Genomic DNA, 25524 nt, shown 5'->3' on the forward strand with positions numbered 1-25524 from the left:
ACGCATAACAATACTGAGACGATGCGCATGCACCTCAAGCAATATGCCAGGACCCCTTCTCACCACCTGGCGAGCCTAGCTGCTGAAAGGCCCCGCATGACATACGGCACTACTGTCTACAAGAATCGTTCATCGTCCACTCAGACATACGCACCTGCATCAAAGCCACCGCTTCCTCCTTGGAGCTTGAGCCGGCCGCGAGTTCACTTAATGATTCCAGGAATGAGGAAAAAATCGGACTTACCGACACATGCCCTGAAACAACTGAGTCTATTCTTACTGGAAGAAAACTACAGTAACCACGTGCACATTTACACGGATGGCTCTACTACGCCGTCTAGTTCAGGCGGAGCAGTGGTTATACCATCACAAGGGGTAACTTGGTGTTTTAAGACTTCACATGTGACAACGTCAACGACGGCAGAACTCGAGGCTCTGCGCAATGAACTGTACCTCATCAATTCAGAAGAAATACCAGGTGAATGGGCTGTGTTTTCTGACTCAAAACCAGCGTTACAGTGCCTGATATCAGTTCTCCGACGCGGATGCCACGACCAGTTGACCTACCAAACCATGAAACTTCACCACCTTTTAATACAAAAAGGCCATGACATCGTCTCTCAGTGGTTACCTGGGCATTGTGGTATAGGCGGCAATATGTCTGCAGATCATGCTGCTCGCACGTCACATAAGGAAGCGAACAGCGTTCCGATTCCGCTTTCAAGAGCGGATGTGGCGAGGCAGATTCGTCAACTGGCCCGCAGTCTTACACTGACTGAGTGGAACACACCAAGCGTACGACGTACAAGACTGCACAAGCTCGACCCTTCACTACAACTCCGGCCTCCACCCAGCCACATAGACGTCCAGCTTCGCTTTTGTATCGCCTTTGGCTGGGAGTTGCTTTCACGAAAGCTTATACCACGTTAATCAGAATTACTGACAGTGCGGCGTGCGATGTTTGCGGCACCGACGAAAATATCGAACACCTGCTGTGCCATTGTTCTCGATTTGCCTCAGATAGACAAGTACTTGCCAACGCAATGCGGCGACTGGATGATCGGCCTCTTTCTGTGCAGGTGCTATTACAGCAAAGTCCACATGCCTCGACAGCCCACAAGGCAGTGAAAGCCCTGCTGTGTTTCCTGAAAAATACAGGCTTGTGTGAACGCCTCTGACATGCGGTAGTGAATTTCACGCTGCAGTGAAATTACTGTCATTCTCTCCCTCACCCCTTTTTTTCTTTTCCCTGTCTTCCTTCTTTCTCGTCTTTCTTGTCCCCTTCCCTAATCTCCCAGTGTAGGGTAGCCAACCGGATGTCTTTCTGGTTAACCTCCCTGCCTTCTCTCTCTTGTTGCTTCCTCCTCCTCCCTTTACTGGGAGAACTCAAAGAATCGAGGACAGACTGATGGCAGTAGAAACTATACTGGGATGGGTACTGCAAGGGCCGTCAGAGCAAAGCAAGACAAAACTAACACATAATCAAGAAGTCATGGTTCTGAAGGTGAAAGCTGCGGAGACAGAACCCCAGCAAGAGCTACAGAAGTTCTGGAGCCTGGAGTCAATGGGGATCACAAGAAATAGTTTGGATAACACCGAAAAGGAAGTGGTCGAAGAATTGGAGCGCAAGATTGTACTACAAAACGGTTGCTATCAAGTCAGCTTGCCATGGAAAAAGGATGTAAACTTGGAAAGCAACAAGGAAAATGCGATAAAAAGACTACAGCAACTGACTAAAAGGCTGCAGAAAATTGAAGACATGCTGTATCGCTACGAAAAGGCTATATCAGAGTATATGGCATTAGGAGTCGTAGAGAAGGTCCAAGGCCATCAGAACAGCCAAATGCACTTTGCTACTACATGCCACATCATGCAATCATTAGAGAACACCGAGCCACATCAAAGGTTCGAGTAGTGTTCGACGCCTCATCACATTCTCGAAAAGGTATGTTTTTAAGCGAGAACCTAGAGGCAGGACCCAATTTGAATGAGGAAATGCTATCGCTGCTCTATAATTTCCGAAAAGAAAAGAAAAGAAACCGGTCTTCCACTTGTTTCAAATGGTGTTTAATTGTAGCTGCCAGTATAAACGTGCTCGGTGTTGTTCCGAACGTTACTCTTGTCATGCGCCATGTTTGCACTTCATTCATTAACCTTCCTTCAGCGTCATGCTTCCGTTGGAAGCATGACGCTGAAGGAAGGTTAATGAATGAAGTGCAAACATGGCGCATGACAAGAGTAACGTTCGGAACAACACCGAGCACGTTTATACTGGCAGCTACAATTAAACACCATTTGAAACAAGTGGAAGACCGGTTTCTTGATACGACAAGGAAACTGCAGAAAGGGATCTACGTGGATGATGTCATTCAGGGAGCAGCAACGCTTGATTAAGCAGTCAAGTTGTACAAAGAGGCAAAGCAAGTGTTCAGAGAGGCAGCGATGAATTTGAGAAAATGGACAACCAATGAAGAGCGATTAAACAAAATAATAAATAAAAATTAAAGTGACGATTCTCATATAAATATTCGATCTAGAGAATTTACAATGCTTCTGGGCTTGATATGAAAACACTCAAAGGACATGGTTTGCTTTCCTATAAAAAAGGAGATTTTATTACCAGATACAACGTACTTGACAAAAAGGGCCGTGTTACTAACCACAGCGAAGATATTTGACCCACTCGGTTCGTTGTCGCCATTCACAGTACGCGCAAAAATAGGACTGCAAAGACTGTGGAAAACGAACGTCACGTGGGACGACCAGCTCCCTAAAGATGAATGCGACAAATCGAAGAACCTTATGTCTGAAGCAGAGGTCTTTAGAGTTCTAGAAATCCCCTGATGCTACGCAAGCAAGAATCAACCAGTACAAGCAAACAAGCTGCATGTATTTGCCGACGCGACTCCATTAGCATACAGAGCGGCAGCATACTTGGTAGCAGTATACTGCGATGGAAGCAAAGAATCAAGGCTGGTAACAGCAAAAAGCCGCGTAGCTCCATTTAAAGAGCTGACATTGGCGCAACTTGAACTGATAGGAGTGGTGCTAGCATCAAGATTATGCGACTACATTGAAGGTCACTTCAACGAAAGATTGCAGAAAATACGCTGCTGGATGTACTCGATGATTTTGCTTCACTGCATCAAGGAAACAAGCAAAAGAGATTCGTTTGTTGCCACCAGAATCGAAGAACTTAGAGAAAAAACACTTCAAGCAAGCTGATCATTCGCTCAAAGTGACGACAACCCTGCTGACCTACTTACACGAGGAATAAGCGCAAAGGCATTGATAACGTCAAAGTTATGGCGGAAAGGTCCCGAATGGATAACATCACTGGAAAAGAACTTATTAAGCATAATTGACACAAATACAGACGTGGAAGACCAGCATAAAACACAATGTCACATATGCATGGGAAGAGCCAATATTGAGCCAATCTTGGAAATCGAAATGTATTCATCATATGAACGGCTTATAAGAGTGACAGCACGGGTGTTCAGATTCATAGACAACACAAGAGAGGGAAATCACTAAGGGCCATTGACAAGAAAAGAGGTAACAAATGGAGAGAAATACTGGATAAGACAGACCCAAATACCACTGAGACAAACAAAAGGTGAGGCGTATTCAAACATTCAATCATTTGAAATTGATGGACACGAAGTCTACCTTGAAGACGATGGAATCATCAGACAGACGGGACGATTGCAGTGCAGCCAAGAATTCAACAAACACGTTATAGTAATTAAAAAGGATGAGCATTTCACGGCACTGCTAATACGTCACGTGCATAAAATGGCATTACACGGAGAAGTTCAAGTTACGCTAGCGCAACTTCGAACTAAGTTCTGGATATTGCAGGGTAGACAAGTAGTGAAAGGAGTTCTGAACAGATGTGTCGTCTGCAAGAGGCATAACTACAGACCGGCGACTCAAGACATGCCTCCACTTCCGGCAGACAAAGTCACTGAAGCAGAACCATTCAAAGTTACGGGAGTTGACTTCACAGGACCTTTTTACGCAAAGGACAAGCACCAGATTAAGAAGCAAAATGTACTGATATTCACCAGCGCGGTAACGAGAGGAGTACACTTGGAGGTTACCAACGATTTGTCAAAGTCAAGTTTTCTACAAGCATTCCGAAGATTTGCAGTTTGACGGGGAATGCCAGCAGTAATCTACTCGGACAACGCCAATACATTTATAAAAGCTGGAAAGTAAATCAACATAATTCTCGAAACAATTAAAAACGAGGTCTTCAAGAATTACTGCAGTGGCCAACAAATTCAATGGAAAACAATAGCCGAGTGTGCGCCATGGTGGGGAGTATTTTACGAGCGCCTCATAAGAAGCTTCCAGACGTCGATGCGAAAAATATTATCGAAAAGCGCAGCTTCGGAAGAGGAGCTACGCACTATTGTAGCAGAAGTTGAAGGAACACTCAACAATCAACCATTGACTTACGTATATGGAGAACCTGACGAGCCAATTCCACTAACACAGGAAGACATCATAGGTGGATGTCGACAGCTTCAAGACGGACAAACAAGACTGTACAACGGTGACATTGAAGACGAATGGTGAAGCAGATGCAAATTCGTGCGCGCTTGGTGGAAAAGATGGCATCAACAATACATCAAGAAAATAGAAGCTACGGTCAAAGCCAAGACACGGAGCAAAACCACTCTTACAGGGTGACATCGTGTTGGTTGAGGACAAGGCTCCGAGAACAATACGAAAAATGTGCCAGATTCAAAAACTTTACCCTAGGCGAGACGGAATAACAAGAGCTTGTTTCCTTTGCGCAAACAAAAAAGAGCTTCTTAGAAGATCGGTGAACCACATATACCCTATGGAAGGTTGTTTCAAATAGCCAGTGAATGCTTATCCCATTTCAACTTCGGTAGGCGGGGGCCTATAAAATATCATCATCAAACTTCGGAAGAAGAAGAAAGAAGACTGCTGCCTGGATCGAGCACGTGCTACTACGCTTCTTCTAATAAACGGTATTCGTTCGAAGCAGTCCCTGGTATCGATCATCTTAATACTATCTATCTATCTATCTATCTATCTATCTATCTATCTATCTATCTATCTATCTATCTATCTATCTATCTATCTATCTATCTATCTATCTATCTATCTATCTATCTATCTATCTATCTATCTATCTATCTATCTATCTATCTATCTATCTATCTATCTATCTAATCTAGCCGCCTAAGACTTTTAGCTCCCGGGGCCATGTCGTTTGCGGTATCAACACCAAATTTGATATGGCATAACATAACATTATGGCGAACATACTTGAGTAGCCATAACATAACTATCATGATATGTATGTCATAAATGTCATTGTTTTATTTCGTAGTCTTTCCGTAGTCTTGCTTTTCGCATAGCCTTGCCTTTGCATAGTCTCACATAGGCTCGCATAGTCTTTTCGTTGTCTTGCTACGCATTTCATAGTCTTGCTGCTCTTGTGGTGATTTTGTTCACATGACTTATTGCAAAATCGGCATGGTGTGACATGACTGCATGGGGAACACTAGAGACAGACCCTAACGTGGAAATAATGACATGCTTGTATTGTAAGTCATGAAACATGACTACACGCCCTGCTCATGGTTCGCTTGCAGTCGTTTTGCTAGCTTCGCATTTACCAAATTTGCTGTTATGGGACGTGAATGCATGACGAAGGTATGTGACTGGTGTTAACATGATAACAATAAAATGCATGTCATGTAACATGACTACATGCCACACTCATGATGCGCTCGCGGCTGTCTCGCTAGTTTCACATACACGAAATTTGGTATTACGGACGGGAATAGATGACGAAGGTTTGTGACTGGTTCAAACATGATAATTACGAGATGCGTGTCATGTAACAATATGACTACGTGCCACACTAAAGGCGCGAATACACATTTACGTGAACCGGCGTGTGTTGACGCCACGTTCGTTTCATCGAGTCACGCCGGAAATGCAACGCCAGGCGCCCATCTGTCTGGCATATGCTCGGAGGTGTGCGCTGCGTTGCTTTGACGCATGCGCGTTTGAGTGCGCCCGGCGTCCCTTTGTCGAGTAGCTTGGCAGATGAAGTGCTCTCTGGGTAACATCGTCGGCGCGAAAGGCAGCGTGTCGCATTTGGTGCCGGTTGCCAGCGGGCCTCGCCGACAGACCCTGGTCGCAACTAGCGTCCGACTGTAGAGTGCTCAAGGGTTGCTTGCATAGCGTCGCTGTGCCCAGTGTGCACGCACATCAACGCTACGTGCGCTCACCGCCGTTTCGCTAGCTCCACATATACCAAATTTGGAATTGCATGAAGTGAATAAATGACGAAGACAAATGAAAAGTCCGAACGTAATAATCATGATATCCGTCTCATGTAAAACATGACTACATGCTACGCTCGCAGCCGTTTCGCTAGCTCTACCTATACCAGATTTGCTATTAGGTGACGTGAATAGATTAAGAAGGTGAAGGACACGTACAAACGTGATATTCATCACATGGAAGTCCTACGCGGCAAAATTTACCTGCACCTCTTAACGTCGTGCTGATTTTAAAACGACATATCAACCTTCTTCATTCGTGCTTCGCATGTCAACGATTCCCACTTTACGTGGGATCTGTCATTTTCTATCTATCTATCTATCTATCTATCTATCTATCTATCTATCTATCTATCTATCTATCTATCTATCTATCTATCTATCTATCTATCTATCTATCTATCTATCTATCTATCTATCTATCTATCTATCTATCTATCTATCTATCTATCTATCTATCTATCTATCTATCTATCTATCTATCCATCTATCTATCTATCTATCTATCTATCTATCTATCTATCTATCTATCTATCTATCTATCTATCTATCTATCTATCTATCTATCTATCTATCTATCTATCTATCTATCTATCTATCTATCTATCTATCTATCTCGGCAGCTACATCTAGGTGCATTTATTTGAGGTTTAACAACGTGAAAAAAAAATACACGGCGGACAGGAAAAAGACAGGACAAGCGCTGACTTCCATCTGTTTTTTTTTGTGTTCACTCGCCTTCATGTCTATACAATTTCAGTTGTAAGTCAGTGCTTGTCCCGTCCTTTTCCTGTCCACCATGTAAGTGTTCGCGCTGTTAAACATCCAGTATGCTAAGCCAACTAGCCTGGTCAGCCACTTTGTTAAATTTAGGTGCAGTCCTGACCGCCTTGGTATGGCATCATAACCGACCTTGACGAAGATGACTATCTTGTCACGGCAGGAACAACGTGAAAATCCCGTCGCGTATGTCGTCGAACCTTCCCCTTCAGACATGTGTGTTTATAAAACAATGGTTATTTGCACTGCAATTTCAGTAATGTTATATTCATGGTATCGAGAAGCAAATGAGTGGCTGCGCGGAAAAATAATTGGAAATTCTGCGAAACGAGCTCATTAAAGCTGTCACGTTAAAACGCAAAGCAGATGCTTTGTGGAGGTGTCGCATGCTCAGACGGAATTAACGCTGATGCACATCGGCGACTAGCAGCGGTCGCGCGACCATTCGCGACTGGCGACCAAAAATCGACTGGTGCTCACACCGGCAGAGGCTCCATGCGAGTGACCGAAAGTCGCGAAACGGATTTTGTAGTCAGCGAGAACTTTGGAGGCCGGCGCCGATCAGCTGATCACCGCCAGCTGAGTGAGCGCAGCAAACTGAGCGCGCCGCATTTGTTGTTTTCGTGCGTTCTCGAACAGCGTTCCCAACAGCGTCATGGAGTTCAATTCAAGCGAAGAACAAGAGATTGTCATGGTGCTGGTGCTTTGTGCCATGGTTTCAGTGCTGGGAGCACAGATGCCTCCAAAGAAAAAAGCCGGGGGTGGGTGTGACCATCCCGTCGATCGCGAGAGTTGGCCGGCCATGCAAGCCGCTTACCTCCCAACTGTGATGAGGCAACGAGAAGTATTTCCGAGAGTCGTAGGCATTCAGAAACGCTCTCGAATTTATCTTGACTTGCCACAGCCTCAAATGCAGCACAAACGCGTCTCGAACGCGGTGTCTTAAGTTGTTGCCAAGGCATGAAGCACAAGTGCGTTCCAAAAGCGCTGCATTGAAGGCGGTGACAAGTCAAGTTCAAGAGAAAAAATTCGCAGCATATTCACGGAGTGAATGATGGAGAGTGGGGCGAAGTATTCGTCCGTCCAATCGTTCTTGCTTCCGTCCGTCTGTGTGACCGTGCATGCGTCCATACGCCCGTTCATGCGTGCGTCTGTTTGTGCGTCCATCCCTGCGTTCGTCCATGCATCTGTTCCTGCGTCCGTTCGTGCGTCCATCCATGCACCTGTCTTTGTGTCCGTTCGTCCATCTATTAAACACCCCAAGTACCACCATCTCGCATCTTTACATCATATCTTCCTCATATACAAGCACCGCCCTCCAGCGAACATTCCAAGGACTAAACGAGAGGTGGAACACGCAAACTTTCTTACGGCTTGCGCTTTGGGTCTACTTCCCACCTTTAACCACCTCGAGTTCATGTTATGTACTAGTTCACTGTATTCATGGCACTGCAGCCCAACGCTCGCTAAACCTTTCTAAAACCAAGGAGGTTACGCCGAGCGAGTATAACATGGCAACCTTTTCCAGTCAGATAGTGCTCAATATACATGCCAATGGCTGCTAATGGGAAATGACAGACAGGAGAATTCGGCTTTTACTTTCTTACGGCTTGCACTTCGTATCTACTTCCCACCTTTAACCACCTGGAGTTCATGGTATATATTAGTTCATTATATTCAGGGCACTGCAGCTCAACGCTCGCTAAACATTGTAGATGCGGAGCATCTAATACTCGAGGCTTGTAGTGCGGCGCCATTTGCAAGCTTCCTCCTCCTCCTTCCACCATCTGTGCATCCCTTCCTTCTCTACACACCACGCGCGCTTCCCTCCTCCACCATCTGTGCAACCTTCCTCCTCTACACACCGCGTACGCTTCTCCCCTTCACGAACATTCGCTAGGTGTATAATGTAGCGCGCATGCGCCGTCACGCTTCGAGAACATCGGCAGCTGACGCGCGCGCATGCGCTGTCGCGCTTCGAGAACATCGGCAGCTGACGCGCGCGCATGCGCCGTTGCACTTCTCCCCCTTCTCGAACATTTGACAGCTGAGCGCGCATGCACCGTCACCCACCATCTGTGCCGCGCTCGCTTCTCCCCTTCGAGAACATTCTACAATTCTCCTGATTCTCCAGTGGACGCGCATGCGCCGTCGCGCTTCGAGAACATTCAACAGCTGACAGTGCATGCGCCGTCGCGCTGTATATATACTCAAGGTCGGCGCTCGCTCGCTCAGTTGCCGCTCGTCGGTTGGTTTGTACGGCGCGTCGACGTCCAAGGTCGCGGTGAAATGAATGCCAACGAATCCACAAACACAATGATCGACGTCCCTTCGACCAGCGCCGCCCTTTCGCATACGTGCGTACGTGTTCACTCATTTAACACCCCCTCCTACAACCACGTTAACCAATTTAGCCATCGACCCAAGTAAGTCGCACTTTAACACCCCGTTAACCAATTATATGCTGCGCATCCTCCTCAGTGTTCCCCAGAGGGAAGCTGCGGGCAATCTTTTTAAAACTAAGGAGGTTACATACATCTAGTATAACATAGCAACCCTTTCTTGTCAGATAGTGCTCAATGTACATGCCAATGGCTGCTAATCGGGATCGCAGCGTGCGCGTTAACCAAAAGCCAAATTCTTATGTCTCTCATTTCCTTTTAGCAACCATTGGCATGTAGATTGAGCACTATCGTTTATTGTTCATCAACGCACAGAAGAAATCTCTCACCGGCACCACCTTGGAGGTCAAAATGTTATACTTGTTACACACTACAACGGCTACGAGTGATGAACGGGTGCCGCTATGAGGAGCTTCACCCCTAAAAAATGGCAGCATATCCACGGAGTGAATGACGGATAGCGGGCGCAGCATCCGTCTATCAATTCGTACTTGCTTCCGTCCATCCGTGCGCGCGTCTGTGTGGCTGCCCGTGCGTCCATCCGCCCGTACATGCGTGCCTCTATTCGTGTCTCCACACGATTATCTGTGCGTCCGTCCCTGCTTTCGTCTATGCATCCGCTCCTGTGTCCATCCATGCATCCGCTCCTGTGTCCATCCATGCGTCCATCTGTCCGTGCAGCCATCCGTCTGTCCGTCCGTGCATCTGCTTGTGTGTCCGTTCTTCTGCCTATTCAACACTCCAAGTATCATCATCTCGCATCTTTTCATCATATATTCCTCATATAGAAGCACCCCAATCCAGCGGACATTATAAGGACTGAACGAGAGGAGGCACACGCACACTTTCTTACGGCTTGCGCTACGGTTCTACTTCCCACCTTTCACCACCTCGAGTTCATGGTTTATACAAGTTCACTGTATTCATGGCACTGCGGCCCAACGCTTGCTAAACCTTTCTAAAACTTAGTAGGTTATGCCCAGCGAGTATAACGTAGCAACTCTTTCTTGTCTTCTGTGCGTTGTTGAACAATAAAATATTCGCAGCGTGCACTTAACTAAAAGCCGAATTCTCCTGTCTCTCATTCCCCTTAGCAGCCATTTGCATGTAAATTGAGCACAATCTTTTATTGTACGACAACGCGCAGTAGAAATATTTCACCGGCACCACATTGGAGGTCAAAATGTTATACATGTTACACACTACTACAACAGCTACAAAGGACGAACAGGTGCAGCTATAAAGAGTTTCGCCCCTAAACACGATTCTGAATGTGGGGGAAAAATTGTGCACAATTTATTTCCTCTTTGACGGTGTTTAGCTTCCTGCAAATGCCGCCACGTAAATCCGGTACTTTTCTAGAGCTTCTGCACCCCGCCATCTCCAAGCCAAGTATTACGTGGAGGCTATGGTGCCGCATACCCAGATTAACGCACTCATTTGTATCTGGCGGCATGAGACCAGCGCAATGAAAACACAAAAAACTGAGCATCGCTGATTGGTTCCAGCAGCTTTGCGGCTGCAGTGACGCGACTGAAAAATCGATCAGGAAAGGCTGGTGCACACCGGCGACTAGCAGCGGTCGCACGACCATTTATTTGCGACTGGTCGCCAACAGTCTCGAACGGTCACAAACGGTCACAAAGTGACTGCTTTGGCTATTCGCTTCCTGGCCGATTTTTCAGTCGCGCGACTGCAGTCGTAAACTTGGTGGAACTAATCAGCGACGCTCAATTTTATAGTTTTTTTCATTTCACTGGCCCCCGGCCACCAGATACAAAGGAGTGAATTTCTATGGGTCTGTGTCACTGTGGCCACCGCGGAATACTTGGCTTGGAGATGGCGGGGCGCAGCAGCTCAAGCAATGTGTTGAATTTACGTGGCGGCATTCGCGATAAGCTAAACAGCGTCAAACTAAAGAGATAATAAATTATGCACTATCTTTCCCCCGTAATTTCAATTGTTTTTTATTTGTCTTGAACTTGAATTGTCACCGCCTTCAAAGCAGCGCCTTTGGAACGCGTTTGTGCTTCACGCTTTGGCAAAGGCTACGCGTTCGAGACGCGTTTGTGCTGCATTGGAGGCTGGGGAAAGTCAAGATAAATTCAAGAGTGTTTCTGAATACAAAGCGACTCTCGAAAATACTCCTCGTCGTCTCAGCGCAGCTCCGGAAGCAGGCGGCGTGCATGGCCGGCTGACTGTCGAGATCGAAGGGACGCTTTTTTAGGGGCTAAGCTCCTTAAAGCAGCGCCTGTTCGCCCTTCGTAGTAGTCGTATTCGTAGTCATAGTGTGTAACCAGTCTTACGTTTTGACCTGCAAGGTGGTGCCGGTGGGAGGTTTCTCCTGTGCGCTGTTGAACGATAACACATTCGCAGCGTGCGCTTTAGCTAAAAGTCGAATTCTCCTGTATCTCGTTCCCCCTTAGCAGCCATTGGCATTTACATTGAGCACTACCTGACAAAAAAGAGTTGCTACGTTATACTCGCTGGGTGTAACCTCCTTGGTTTCAGAAAGGTCTAGCGAGCGTTGAGCCGCAGTGCCATGAATACAGTGAACCAGTATATACCGTGAACTCGAGGTGATTAAAGGTAGGAAGTAAATACGAAGCGCAAGCCGTAAGAAAGTAAAAGCCGAATTCTCCTGTCGCTCATTCCCCATTAGCAGCCATTGGCATGTAGATTGAGCACTATCTGACAAGAAAACGTTGCTACGTTATACTAGATGAGCGTAACCTCCTTTGTTTTAGAAAGGTTTAGCGAGCGTTGGGCCGCAGTGCCACGAATACAGTGACGTATATACCATGAACTCGAGGTGGTTAAAGGTGGGAAGTAGACACGAAGCGCAAGCCGTAAGAAAGTGTGCGTGTGCCACCTCTCGTTTAGTTCTTGATATGTCCGCTGGATGGCGGTGCTTCTATATTGGGAATATATGATGAAAAGATGCGAGATGTTGGTACTCGAAGTGCTGACTAGATGAATGAACGGACACACAGACAGATGAATTGACGTACACAGGGATGGCTGCACGAACGGATGGACGCATGGATGGACGCAGGAGCGGATACTTGGGCGAACGCAGAGACGAACGCACAGATAGACTTGCGGACGCACGAACAGACGCACGCATGGGCGGGCGGATGGTCGCATGGACGGTTACACAGATGGACGCATGGACGGACGGAAGCAAGAACAATTGAATGGACGGATGCTCCGCCCCACTCTCCATCATTCACTCCGTGAATATGCTGCCATTCTTTTTCTTTGAAGGCATCTGTGCTGCCAGCGCTGACACCATGCCACAGCGCACCAGCACCATGACAATCTCTTCTTCTTCGCTTGAATCGAACTCATTGACGCTGTTGGGAAGGCTATGTGAGAACGGACGAAAACAATAAATGCGGCGTGCTCGGTTTGCTTCGCTCACTCAGCTGGCAGGCCACCCGGTCACTCGCATGCAGCCTTTGCCGGTGTGAACATCAGTCGCTTTTTGGTCGCCAGCCCCAAATGGTCGCGTGACCACTGCTTGTCGCCGGAGTGCACCAGCCTTAACGCGAAACCACGTATTTTTTACAGAGTGGAGAGTCCACCTAGACAGCTGCGGCGGCTGCATTTTCGATGGAGGCCCATGTGCTAAGATTTGAGTGCACGCTAAAGAACCCCAGGTGGTCGACGTTGCCGGAGCCTTCCAGTACGGCGTCTCTCATGATCATATGGTGGTTTTGGGACGTTAAACCTCACATATAATCATCATCGTTATCATCATCATCGTCGTCGTAGTCGTCAACCTAGACGCCCCGGCATTCTAGACAAGGGCGTTGACGAGAACATATTTCACACGTTGTGTTCCACTGATTAGACGCATAGGGGTCATTGTGGATATGACCGCATCGCGTTACACATCATTTATGTTTAATAGTATGGGACTCTAGTAGGCCGCTTGCACATAACCACGACAATATAGGCTGTTGAAATTTTCGAGCTTACCAGTGTGGAATCTAGACAGTTCGAGCCATCCGAGTCACCGTACACGGTTTGAAGGCAGTTAGAGCCAGAGCGAGTTCTTCCCTGCATCCGCACGTTAATCTAAAACAAAAAAAGAAAACACGATTTGTTGAAGACAGATCCAGCTTCATTATGCTATAGCATGGATAACGTGAGTATTTCGAAGCACACGGAAATGGGTAAATTGGTGAGAAAGCAGCTGAAATAGAGAACGTGCGTCGAGATTCAAATCTCCACTGACCCGCTGAAACGTTTCAAGCAGATAGCCATGTATGCTATTTTTATCATAGAAGAGTAATGGTAATTGGCTTAGCTTAATCACGCAAAAACATCTCTTCAGTTTTAGGCCGATAGTAAAATGAATGTTAACTCGTATGTGACACTATATATTAGTAGCCATCCCATTTGCCATGTAACCAGAGTCTGTTTCTTGGACGTCATCATCGAAGAGAAGCCATTCGTCGTCCTGCTGTTCAAAGCGTCATGGCTTCGTGATGGAATAGGCTCAATCACGTAGGAGATTACTGATGAGCGTAATTTTGAAATAGAGGGAAGCTCGATCTGACGAGTTTAATATTAGTATGCTACATGAAGTATCAACTGCTTTTGATATTATCCTCAAAGGGTCAACTTTCGCACTTGGAGACACTGCACAAAAAAAAGAGGCTGCGCTTAGCCATCAATTGGCTTCGAACAAGAAGATTAATAACGACACTTACACTTTATATCTTGGGCTTTGTTAACATATAATTTGAAGCTTGGAAAATGATTCGCAGATGCAGCACTTGTCCGGGAAACATAAGCACAGACCACTTTCACCGTGGCTATGAACGCCTTGCGAATAGCAAGCTTAGAATTCGCAACTCCATAAAATGGTCCGTGTGCTGGTAACAGTGGTCGAAAAAGCAAAAGTGGCTACGCCTATGATAGGGTCAATGTGGCACTTTCGTTTGGTGCTGTGATGATGTTCTATATTTAGGCAACGAATTGCCGTTGCTTTGTCGAAGGCGAGAGGGAATCAGCCGCGGACCACCTGATTCTCGTCGGCACAAAGGATTTCCCTGGCAAAACAGCGGAAACAGTTGCACTGTGACCACAAACATTGAGGCTCTGGGGCAAACCACATCAGATTTACTTCAAGGTGAAGAACCTGTATAGTGAGCCCTAGGTGAAAGAAAGGAATCACACATTTTTAGCGGGACTCCTCGAAAGGTGCTAGCAATGTTGCGCTGCATTGCTACACTGCAAACACTGATCAGTTGTAGAGGTAACTATGCTGCGACTCATGCGGCCGATTCCATGTATCCCATTGAGTTCCATTGTGTCGTCAAAAGCAGAACACGCATGCCGTTCACTTCATTACAGAACGAAGGAATACCTGGGCCAGGGTATTACGAGTTACGGCATATCGTAGTTTCGATTGTAATAGAAGTGCTCCTTTTGTTTCGTTCGCCAATTCATGTTATTAGGCTTCTAATGAATAAGGCTGTGCGCTTCCGAACACTCGCTTGTTCCTGTTGGCACTAGCTAGAATTAAAACAGATATATGCGCTCACACTACACACACCCTGAATGCACGGAAATTCTATTTATATATTGTTACGATGGGGCGTATGTACGTTAGGGAAAGAAGGTCTTTAAGTACACGCGCACAGACACACACGCACAGACACACACACACAGTTTAATCCAATCATATATATATATATATATATATATATATATATATATATATATATATATATATATATATATATATATATATATATATATATATATATGTATATATATATATATATATATATATATATATATATATATATATATATATATATATATATATATAGATAGATATAGAGATATGACGCTATGATGAATGGCAGACGTGGCCTGGCTCATACGCTATGTTTATTCCATTCTCACTTCTTCGTCATCAGCCTCGACCTTCAGTCTTTACTTACTTACGTTACACGATTCCCCTTCCCCCCCAAAACATGCCTGTGTTGTATAATACAATGCATAATGAATGAGCAGTCCTACAACGAAAAAAAAGACATCAAAATGGGCCGTAGTTGCACATCACCTTGAAGTTCTATAAGATCGCACAAAGTCTTCACAAGAGAGGGCAGCAATCTGGCGTTATCAAGTACAGCTCCGGTGGGCTAGGCTGGCTGTTACGCTCTGGACAACATAAACATGCTTTGAGTGTGGAAGCAGATGGAAATACAGCCGGTATTCTTGTAAAGAATGAATGATGTTGGAATGGTTTGCAGGATGGAATGTTTCGTAGGCGTCGCATTTTTTGTCGTGGGTCATACAACCGCCGTGCATGCAGTTTGCGCGCCCGTTGATTGTGTCTGATTAGGCGCTGCTTGTGTTCCTACGGAGTAAAAGCGGTTGTTTTGTACCTTTTGAGGAGTTTTCTATGGTGATGGCGCAGATATTCAGACCGAAGGCGCAATCTTGAACGCTGGTGCAGAAAAGTTCCTTGGCTTTTCTTTGTGCGAAGATAGCTCGGATGCGGAACCAGTCTTTTCTTTAGTGTTTGTTGATCCCGACACTCTTTAAGCCGCAAGTATCCTTGCGATGTCGCTTTAGTTGTTCGTTGCCGTTGTTGGTGTGGCCGTTTCAGCTGTTGATGTTCCTCTTGTGGCATTTGTTGACATTGCTGATGTTTCACTATCTGACGAGGTGGACTTCCTATGGAAACATGAGCCCGCTTTTCTTCGTAGGTTGACGTGACCAGCAAATAGTTGATACTTGTTAGGGTTTCGCGATTTGTGTGAGGCAATGAAGATAGTGCGCCGGAAATGGCAGAAAAATCTGCTGAGGCTCTTGCAACTCCATTCTTAATGAACGCTTCTGGCACAGGGCAGTGCTTGAGAGCTGATCCTTCCGAGCTCCCTGTGTGGGTTGGGCTCTCAGGTGGCTGGGTATTTGACGGCGACACTGCGAAAGGACCGGTTTGGTCAGATTTTACTTGGGAATGACTGTCTTTCTGCGCAACGAACGATGCGAGCTCTTCTGGCGCATGAAAGTGAACTCTAGGTCCCGGGCTTGACTTAGTATGCTCCGAGCTTCTCCGCTGTATTCCGACCACAGTGAACGTGTGAGACGCGAGGTGGGCGTTGTGAGCGACCGAAGATCCACGCGACGGAAAAACAGCAGGTTGGCCAATGCATGAAGACTGCCTTTGACTGTGGTGACTGAGTGCGGTTGTCAGCGGATGGTGGGTTATTAGCAAGTCTTTGTCGTAGTCGTCATTGTATTCTTTAAACCAAACGGTCATTTCTTCTTTGATCTTTTCCCATGACTCGTCGTTTTGAAATATGTGGGTGAGGTATAATTTGAAAGCCTCACCAGAGATGTAGTCGGTGAAGTTGGTGATAATCTCCCGTTCTGACCAAGATGCAGTGGTGGCGTGGAGATCGAAGAGGTTGAACCAGTCTTCTACGGGTCCGTCATCCGCTGATCCGGTGTACTTGGGGATGTCAAGTTCAGCAGATGTTTTTGACCTGATGCTGGTCTATGTGTGATGCTAGGCGCTCGTACGGTAGTCCGTTTGTGGTCAGCGTGTCTTGCGGAGAACTGCGTCGATGCTAAGCGACTGATGAAAGGGCAGACAGGTCTCCATCCAGTCGACTCGAGTGACGCTATGATGAATGGCAGACGTGGCCTGGCTCATACGCTATGTTTATTCCATTCTCACTTCTTCGTTATCAGCCTCGACCTTCAGTCACTACTTACTCACGTTACATATATATACATGACGTAAAAAGGTAGCGATGGTTGGTAGAAGCCGATGAAGAAATGCCTTAGGAATAACCACGGCGTATGAGACAGGGCACGTCTCTCGCATCCAGCGTCACACGAGTAGGCGGGATGGATGGGTACCTGCCAGCCTCTGCATCAGTTGCACGTCATCGACAAGGTTCTTCGCAAGACACCCTGACCATAAAGGAACCACCAAACCTAGTAGTACACATCGACGAGCATCATGATGGAATGATCGACTGACCTTCCCATCCTCAAGTACACCGGATCAGTGGACGATGCACCTGTACAGGACTGGTTCGACCTGTTCATGCTCCACGCTACCGCTGCATCATGGTCAGAACAGGAGATGATCACTAACTTCACTGACTACGTCTCTTGTGAGGCATATAAGTTTTACCTGACACGCATATTCGAAAACGACGAATCATGACAAAAGATCAGTGAAGAAATGATTGCCCGTTTTAACGACTACAAGGACTTAATCATTACCAACCATCTGCACACAATGACACTCGGTCGTCACAGTCCACGCTCATTTCTCAAAGAAGATAGCTTCCCACCAGGTTCCTCTTCACGAAAGCTGGTGTTTTCAAAGTCGTCGCTCCAGCGCACGACACGAGACGTTGCTTACCCACCTAATGTACTTCCTTCTTGGTCTCGCGTACGTGGTCCACCACCCGGGTTTCAATCACGCGGCTCTTCAAGCGCTCCTGACGCTCACCGTTTGCCTCATAAGGACGCCATGTTTATGAAAGACGAGCAAACGCAACGGGATAAAAACCCTGTCGAGCCATGCTCCTGCCGCACGTGTTCATGTATCGCGTTCCGGTGCATACACACTCGAGAGTCGAAGCAACACCGAAAGCTCAGACGCATCGAACGTCGCACGTTGCAATGCGCAAGAGACTCTCGAAGTGAACAGGGTAGAATAAGCGCTTGAAGAACTTTCTACCAACTCTTAAGATTTATCTTCATTGCCCGAACTACATAACAACAACCCACAGACTACCAGCTGCTGGCTGGGCACCACATCAAGTTGTCAAGAAAACCAGTGCGATGTTGACGAAGGAATCCCTCCGCGATACGTTCTACAGCAACATCAGCAACGCCAGCAAAAGCTAGTGCACGAACCGCAGACACTCCAACAGATACACCGACAACAACGACGACGCAAAGTAAGACTCTTAAAACATATTAAAGACGTGAGGCATCTTCGCATGAGGCATCGGCGCCAGAAACGCATTTGGCGCAAGAGATCAAGACTGCGCCTACGAGTACAACTCCGAAACGACAAAAAACAACAAAAGAGATGAGAAGGCACTGCTCATAACACAGAGACCAAGACATCATTCCGATTTCATCAGCTGCGACCATCGCACACGCAAACTGAAAGCACGCCGTCTGTTCCCGCCACGACACACAACTCGACGCCTTCAACATGCGAACTTATGCTACAGGGACACTGAGTCTCGTCCGTTCCTCGCAAGAACTTAACCCATGTAAGCACCAGTGCAGATCTCCAGGGTGTGGTTATGCCATCCAGAACGCAACAGCCGACGTCGCCCACCTGAGGTCTCCTAGATATCACCGGACTGCCTTTCCTGTGAACGTTTTTTGCAAGTGCATGGAACCACCGTGTGACATAGAACTACTGCCTTTTTTGGCATTATTTTTTTGTTTTGAGACTGCACTTGTTCATGCGTTGTAGATTCTAGTTCGCACATTCATTCGGGGGGAGGCAGAATTATGTGGTGTAGAAAGGTAGCGATGGTTGGTAGAAGCCGACGAAGAAGAAGTGCCTTAGGAATAAACATGGCGTAAGAGCCATGCTACGTCTACCGCATCTAGCGTCACACACACACACACACACTTTATACATACATATATATATATATATATATATATATATATATATATATATATATATATATATATATATATATATATATATATATATATATAAGCGTGCATGCACGCGCGCGCGCGCGTGTGTGTGAAGAAAAGACAACGACGAAAGACAACAGCAATCAAGCACAAGCACCACCGTTAGTAGCAGCACCAGACTCGAGCTCGCGCTTGGCCGGATATTGGCTCGTTGATGCCTGCTGCTCTTCGTGACTCTGCGTTTAACGTTTGTCGAGATGCCCTGACGTCCAGCGTGAATAAACCACGTCGCATTTGGTTGAGGTACGTGGATTCCTTGTACTAATTTGGAGCTTTGCTTCCGGGGAAACTCTCCCTGTTTCGCGACCCCACTCGTGGGGGGGAGGGGGTGAAGATCATTGTGTTTGAATAACGAAAATGTCATCGGTGGGCTTTGCCATGAGAATGGCAGCTCGCCCTTTCCTTAACAATTTGGTGTTGTGAAATCCGGGACAAAGTGCCTTCAGAGGTGAGATGGAGTGGACTTCATACATTTTCACCACAGTCGTAGCGTCGATGATGATATATGTTGTTTAATGGCGCAAAGGCCAATGATGGCCAAAGAGCACCAGGAAATGATATCGGATCGGAGCAATGGTGATGTTAAATGGCTGTAAAAGGGTCTCAGATTCTGCGCTCTAAAGGTGCGTAAGACATATTTATGAAAATCATGAAAGTGAAGTGAAGCATGCCTAGTGAGAATGAGTTCTAAGTTATCATGACATCATAGAATAGGAGTGTTATATTAGCACTGATGCCTCGCCAGCGCCCTTGGTCCGAAGGACCGGGAGACAGGTGCTCTCTTAAAATTTAGCATCCGCAGCAGCAGCTTCCTTTCAGAGGCCCCTGCTACCGATCACTTGAGTAGATAACATGCAAAATATTTACTTCCTTTAAGAACGCATTCAATGCATTATATTTTAAAAAGTGGTTCGCGACCAATAAACAGAGCTGGATGAAGGGGTATGTGTTCCTTGAACACTAGTGGGAAATGTTTTTTCCTGTAAGCCTCTAGCTCAGAGCATTCAAGGAGTATGTGGAATACGGTAAGTGGACGGCCACATTTGTGACAACTGGCTGGGTCACCACCGGACAAAAAGTGTGTGTGCGTGCTATGTGTGTGTCCTATTCTAAGCCGACAGAGACTGACCTCTCTACGGTGCGTTTTCAACGTGGGTAGCCAGTTACCGAGGTATGGTTTGATCAAGTGTAACTTGTTATGAGTTTGTAGATCCTATAACTTGCGCCAGTAAGCCCTGAGCTTTTTCCGTATGTTTGGTTTTAGGTTCATTATAGGGACAGCATATGAAGAGTTGGCAGTGCTTCAATTGATTCACGGGGCGAGCTGGTCAGCCAACACATTTCCTTCGATAGCGCGGTGTCCTGGCACCCAGCACATGACGATATGTTGTTTGAAAGCATAGGCCGCGCAGAGTATTGAATAGAGGGATATAATTACAGGGTTTTTCTGTTTTTTTAGATTTTTCAACGTTTTTACGATGCTCAGGGAGTCTGTGCATATAACTGCGCTTGGCGTATTCAATTCTTTGATGTGTTTAACGGCTACGAATAACGCGTAAGCCTCGGCTGTGAAAATGCTTGTGCTGGTGGACAGAACGCCGGCATCCGAGAAAGATGGGCCGACCACCGCACAGGACACACCAGTATGGGACTTGGATGCTTCAGTATAATATTCTGGACAGTCATACTTATGTTGCAGCTCTAAGAAATACATTCTAATGTGTATGGGGGAGGCATGCCTTGTGACAGCAACGAAAGATGTGTCAAAGTCTATAACCTGCCGCTGCCATGGCGGGAGCGACAGAGCGGGGGGCTGAGGTGGTATTCAAGCAGTGGGACATCTGTTTCTTCAGCTAGGTCTCTAACACGCAGCGAGAAAGGGCGTGCTATTGCGGGCCGATTGCAAAAAAGTTGAGAGCTGGACAGGTCGTTGATGGTGGAATATGCGGGTTGCTCACTCTTCGCATTTCCTTTAAAGAAATATATGAAGGAAGGATATGTTCTCTGCAGATAGAGTGACCACTCGTCCAATTCCATAAAGGCTTTCAACGGGGCTTGTTCGAAAGGCGCGTGTGGACAGGCGGTGCCTTGATGATGAACAGGGTGTAGCATTTTCAGAGCGTTTGGCGTGGCAGAGTCATAGACTATTGCCCCATACTGAAGGCGTGAGCATATAAGGCTTCTATACAGATTCAAGAGGCACTTTATGTCACTGCCCCACGTTGTTCGTGACAACACCTTTAGGATATTCATTGTTTTCAAGCATTTATTTTTAATATGTTTTATGTGCGGTACAAAGGCTAACTTCACATCTAAAATATACCTGGGAACTTATGTTTTGTGTTTACGGGTGGACGTTCACTCTTAACGACCACTTCAGGATCAGGGTGCAATAGCCTCTTTTTAGCGAAAAAAGGACACAGGTGCTGTCTTGTGGGTTCAGTTTGAACCCGTTTTCATCAGCCTATTTGAATACCTTGTTAAGGGCAAGTTGAACCTTTCGCTGACAGATCCCAAGAGAACACGATTGAAAACCTATCTGGACATCGTCGGCATATGTTGAATAAAAGATATTACGTGGCATGTACAGACGGACAGAATTCATTTTTATAATAAAGAGCGTACAGCTGAGCACACCACACTGTGGCTCTCCAGTTTCCTGTACAAATGTTCGGGACAGAACATTGCTCACTCTAACACGGAGTGTACGATCAGACAGATAGCTTTCAATGACACTGAACATACTGCCGTGTATACCTATGTATGAGGCGCTCAATATTCCAAACCTCCACGTAGCATCGTAGGGCTTCTTCATGTCGAGGAACACAGATAAGAAAAACTGATTATGAACAAAAACCTTACGTATTTGTGCCTCAATACGTATAAGATAATCTGTGGTAGATCGGCCCTCTCTCAACCCGCACTGGTATGTGTCGAGCAATTTGTTTCTAAGTAGTGGAGTAAGCGGCAATTGATCGTTTTTCCAAATAGTTTGCAGAGGCAGCTTGTTAACGCTATAGGCCTGTAACATGATACAGTAGAGGGATCGCTTACCAGCTTCGAAATTGGAATTATAACAGCCTCTTTCCAGGAGGTGGGGATCCCACCTGAAAACCAGATGCGATTATAAAGAGAGAGGAGGTTTTTTTTTAGTTTCGGAGGGTAGTTCCTTCAGCATCGCGTACATTACGTTGTCAAAACTTGGGGTAGATGTATTACAGCAGCTGAGTGCTGTTCGCAGTTCATGATATGCCTCATTCCTTGCGGATTTTCTTTCTAACTATTGTTTTTCTGTTCGTGCTTTGTAATTCTGAAAGGTTTCGGAGTAGTGTGAGGAGCTCGATATGTGTTCGAAATGTGTGCCAAGAAAGTTGGCTTGATTCTCCAAGCTTTCATCAAGACTATTTACTAGTGGCAGGGAATACGTTTGTTGGCCCTTAATTTTCTTTACCTTATTCCACACTTTGCCCTCATCTGTGTATGAGTTGATACACGATATAAACTTTGTCCAGCTCTCGAGTCTAGCTTGTCGACGCGTTCTCCTTGCCTGCGATTCGACCTGCTTAAAATTTTCCAAGTTTTGTGCTGTTGAGGAATCGCGATGCAACGCCCATGCTATGTTCTGAGTGGTCCGTGCTTTTCTGCATGTGTCGTTCTACCATAGAAGTCGCCGTTTAGAAGATATGTCGTTCGTTTTGGCAATACATTTATATGCGACATCAAGTGTAAAAGCTGTAAAATACGTGCCAGTGTCATCTATCGTCAGGGCAGACAGCTCAGTCCATGTCATGTGTGTAAGAGTTCTATATCCTTCCCAATCAGCTGAGTCAATCTCCATCGAGGAACCTGCGGTGGTAGTTGATCTTTGTTTGGCGCACTCAGGATGATTGGGAAGTAGTCACTCTCATAAAGGTTTTTAGGAACGTTCCGTTTAAAAACAGCTAAAAGGGACTGTGATGAAATGCTACGATCTATGGAGGAGTACTTGTTGTTTGCAAGGCTAAAATATGTAGGCTCCTTTATACTTAAAAGACATAAACCACAAGAGAAAAGGAGCTTTTCAATGAGACGTCCTTGCGCATCACAGTGAGCATCGCCTCACAGGACATTGTGTGCGTTAAAATAACCTAGAATCAGAAACGGCTCTGGGAGTTCATCTATTAATGATTCTAGATCACGTCTGTGTAGCTGTTGATGCTGTGGTATGTACACAGAGCATATGGTAATGAGTTTATTGAAAAGTACTGCTCGAATGGCCACTGCCCAAGGGCCGTTTGGAACTTCAAATGCTGGCATGCTATACTTCGATCAGCTATGATGGCCACACCACCAGATGGTACGACAGCATCCTCCCGGTCTTTTCGGAAAATAATATATTGCTGTAGGAAGTCCTTGTGTTTGGGAGTTAAGTGTGTTTCTTGCACACATAGCACTTTCGCGTTAAACTTACTCAAAAGTTCTTGGACATCATTTAAATTTCTAAGTATTCCTCTTACATCCTACTGTATGATTTCGTCCATTGTGGAAAAAAAGAAAAAGTGCTGTTTGCAGAGAAGACGGAGATCAGCTCATTTTACAGGGCCTTTGTCAGGCCCTGTAATCGGCGTTTTGTCCTTTTTGGGGCGGTCGAGAGAAGCTCGCCACTCCTTTGGCGCTTCCTGGTCTGAACTGGTGTCCATAGCCTCTTGCGAGGCACTGGACGCCCGCTCTACAGAGCGATCTGTGCGTTGCTTAGACTGCACCTCGATCGACGAAGTCTTTTTACCCACCGAGCTGGAGGTCGATGAGACCCTCTTGGCCTCGTGATTGCCCTGGCTGCTGCCAGAGCTTGTAGAGGTCACTGGTGGAGACAGGCTGAATGTGGGCAGGGCAGCGCTGTCTGCTCCCGCCGAAGGGGCTTGTGGCGTTGGCCTCGGCACGCTAGGTGCGGTCCGGGCAACTGCCAAGGGCCTTTGTGGTGCCGCCCCTCGTGGCACCATTTCGGGAAAAGGTGTTTTTAGTGCCAATGATTACGAAATTCGCTGTCTTGCTTACCTGAATGTGATATTTTCCTTAACTTTTATAGTTATGATTTCTGTTTTTTTCGAGGCTGGGCACGCTCTGGACTATGCGGGGTGACCACCTTCGCAGTTTGCACAAAGGACCTTGTCATGACTACATTCATCAGCACTGTGACCGGTTGTGCCACACTTTGCACACATCAGCTGCCCTCGGCAGCTCTGGGATGCATGACCAAATCGCTGGCATTTGAAACAACACCTCGGTTTAGAATGAAGGGTCGGACATGGAGTTTTATATGGCCAGTTTCGAGAGTCTCATGTAAAGTGGTTGAGCTGAAGGTGAGTATCAAATGCTTTGTTGCTATAACGTTGTTGTTACGTCTGATTTTGATGCGCTGGACATGTATTACACCTTGGTCCTTCCATCCATCAAGGAGCTTTTCTTCACTCAGTGTCATCAAATCTTCGTCCGATACCACGCCCTTCACTGTATTCATGGTACGGCGTGCACTCACAGAGACGGCAATATTACCAAAGGCCACAAGTTGCGAGAGTTTATTTCACTGTCCCTTGTCTTTCAATTCCAGAAGCAAATCTCCACTTGCCATCTTCATGGCCTTAGAACTGGTTCCAATGGTCACTCTCAAGCACTTGGCCTTAAGGAAGGGTGAGATTGCTCTAGCTTTTGTAGATGATTGCTCGCAGTGGAGGACATGGTATTTTGGGAAAGTGTCTCTGATTTTGGGCCAAAGTAGTGAAGTTGCGTCGGTGCGTACCCTTTTCGAGGCACGATCAGTTAGAGAGGGGGTCTAAGATCCCATGCGACGATGTGCATTTTTCGGTAACGGCGCCTACCACCCACTACGGAGCCCAACAAGGGGACGTGGCAGAGCATGTGGACATGTCTGCGCAACGCCAGCAGTACGCAGTAACTATAGCCCCATATGGTTTACCCTAGTTTGGATAGCCACACAAGGTTAACCTTTGCCGCCAGGAAAAACAGAAGTAAATTGAAGAGAGGAGAGAACAGGAAAGATTGAAAGCGAGAGGGAAATATGAAGAGGGAAATATGAAGAAGAGGGAGAGACAGGAAAAGGCGACTGCCGGTTTCCCCTGGGTGGGTCAGCCCAGGGGTGCCGTCTACGTGAAGCCGGGGCCAAAGGGGTGTGTTGCCGCCGCTGGGGGGCCTTAAAGGTCCAATCATCCAGCATTGGCTCAACCTCCAGGATCCCCTTTTCCCCGAACACGGCTCAGCCACGCACGGCTAAGCGTGGGAGGGAG

General features: G+C 46.5%; 1 protein-coding gene across 1 annotated transcript in view; it reads right to left on the reverse strand.

Moving 5' to 3' along the window:
* Positions 1 to 25524, reverse strand: part of LOC142814040 (uncharacterized) — an 80275-nt gene that overhangs the window by 20437 nt on the left and 34314 nt on the right. The window contains exon 3 of the mRNA XM_075891983.1: positions 13505 to 13603. Within this exon, the coding sequence (XP_075748098.1) occupies positions 13505 to 13603 (99 nt within the window). The remainder of the gene's footprint in view (positions 1 to 13504; positions 13604 to 25524) is intronic.

The sequence above is a fragment of the Rhipicephalus microplus genome, chromosome 4 (assembly GCF_043290135.1).
Source record: "Rhipicephalus microplus isolate Deutch F79 chromosome 4, USDA_Rmic, whole genome shotgun sequence".
NCBI classification, from domain to species: Eukaryota; Metazoa; Arthropoda; class Arachnida; order Ixodida; family Ixodidae; genus Rhipicephalus; species Rhipicephalus microplus.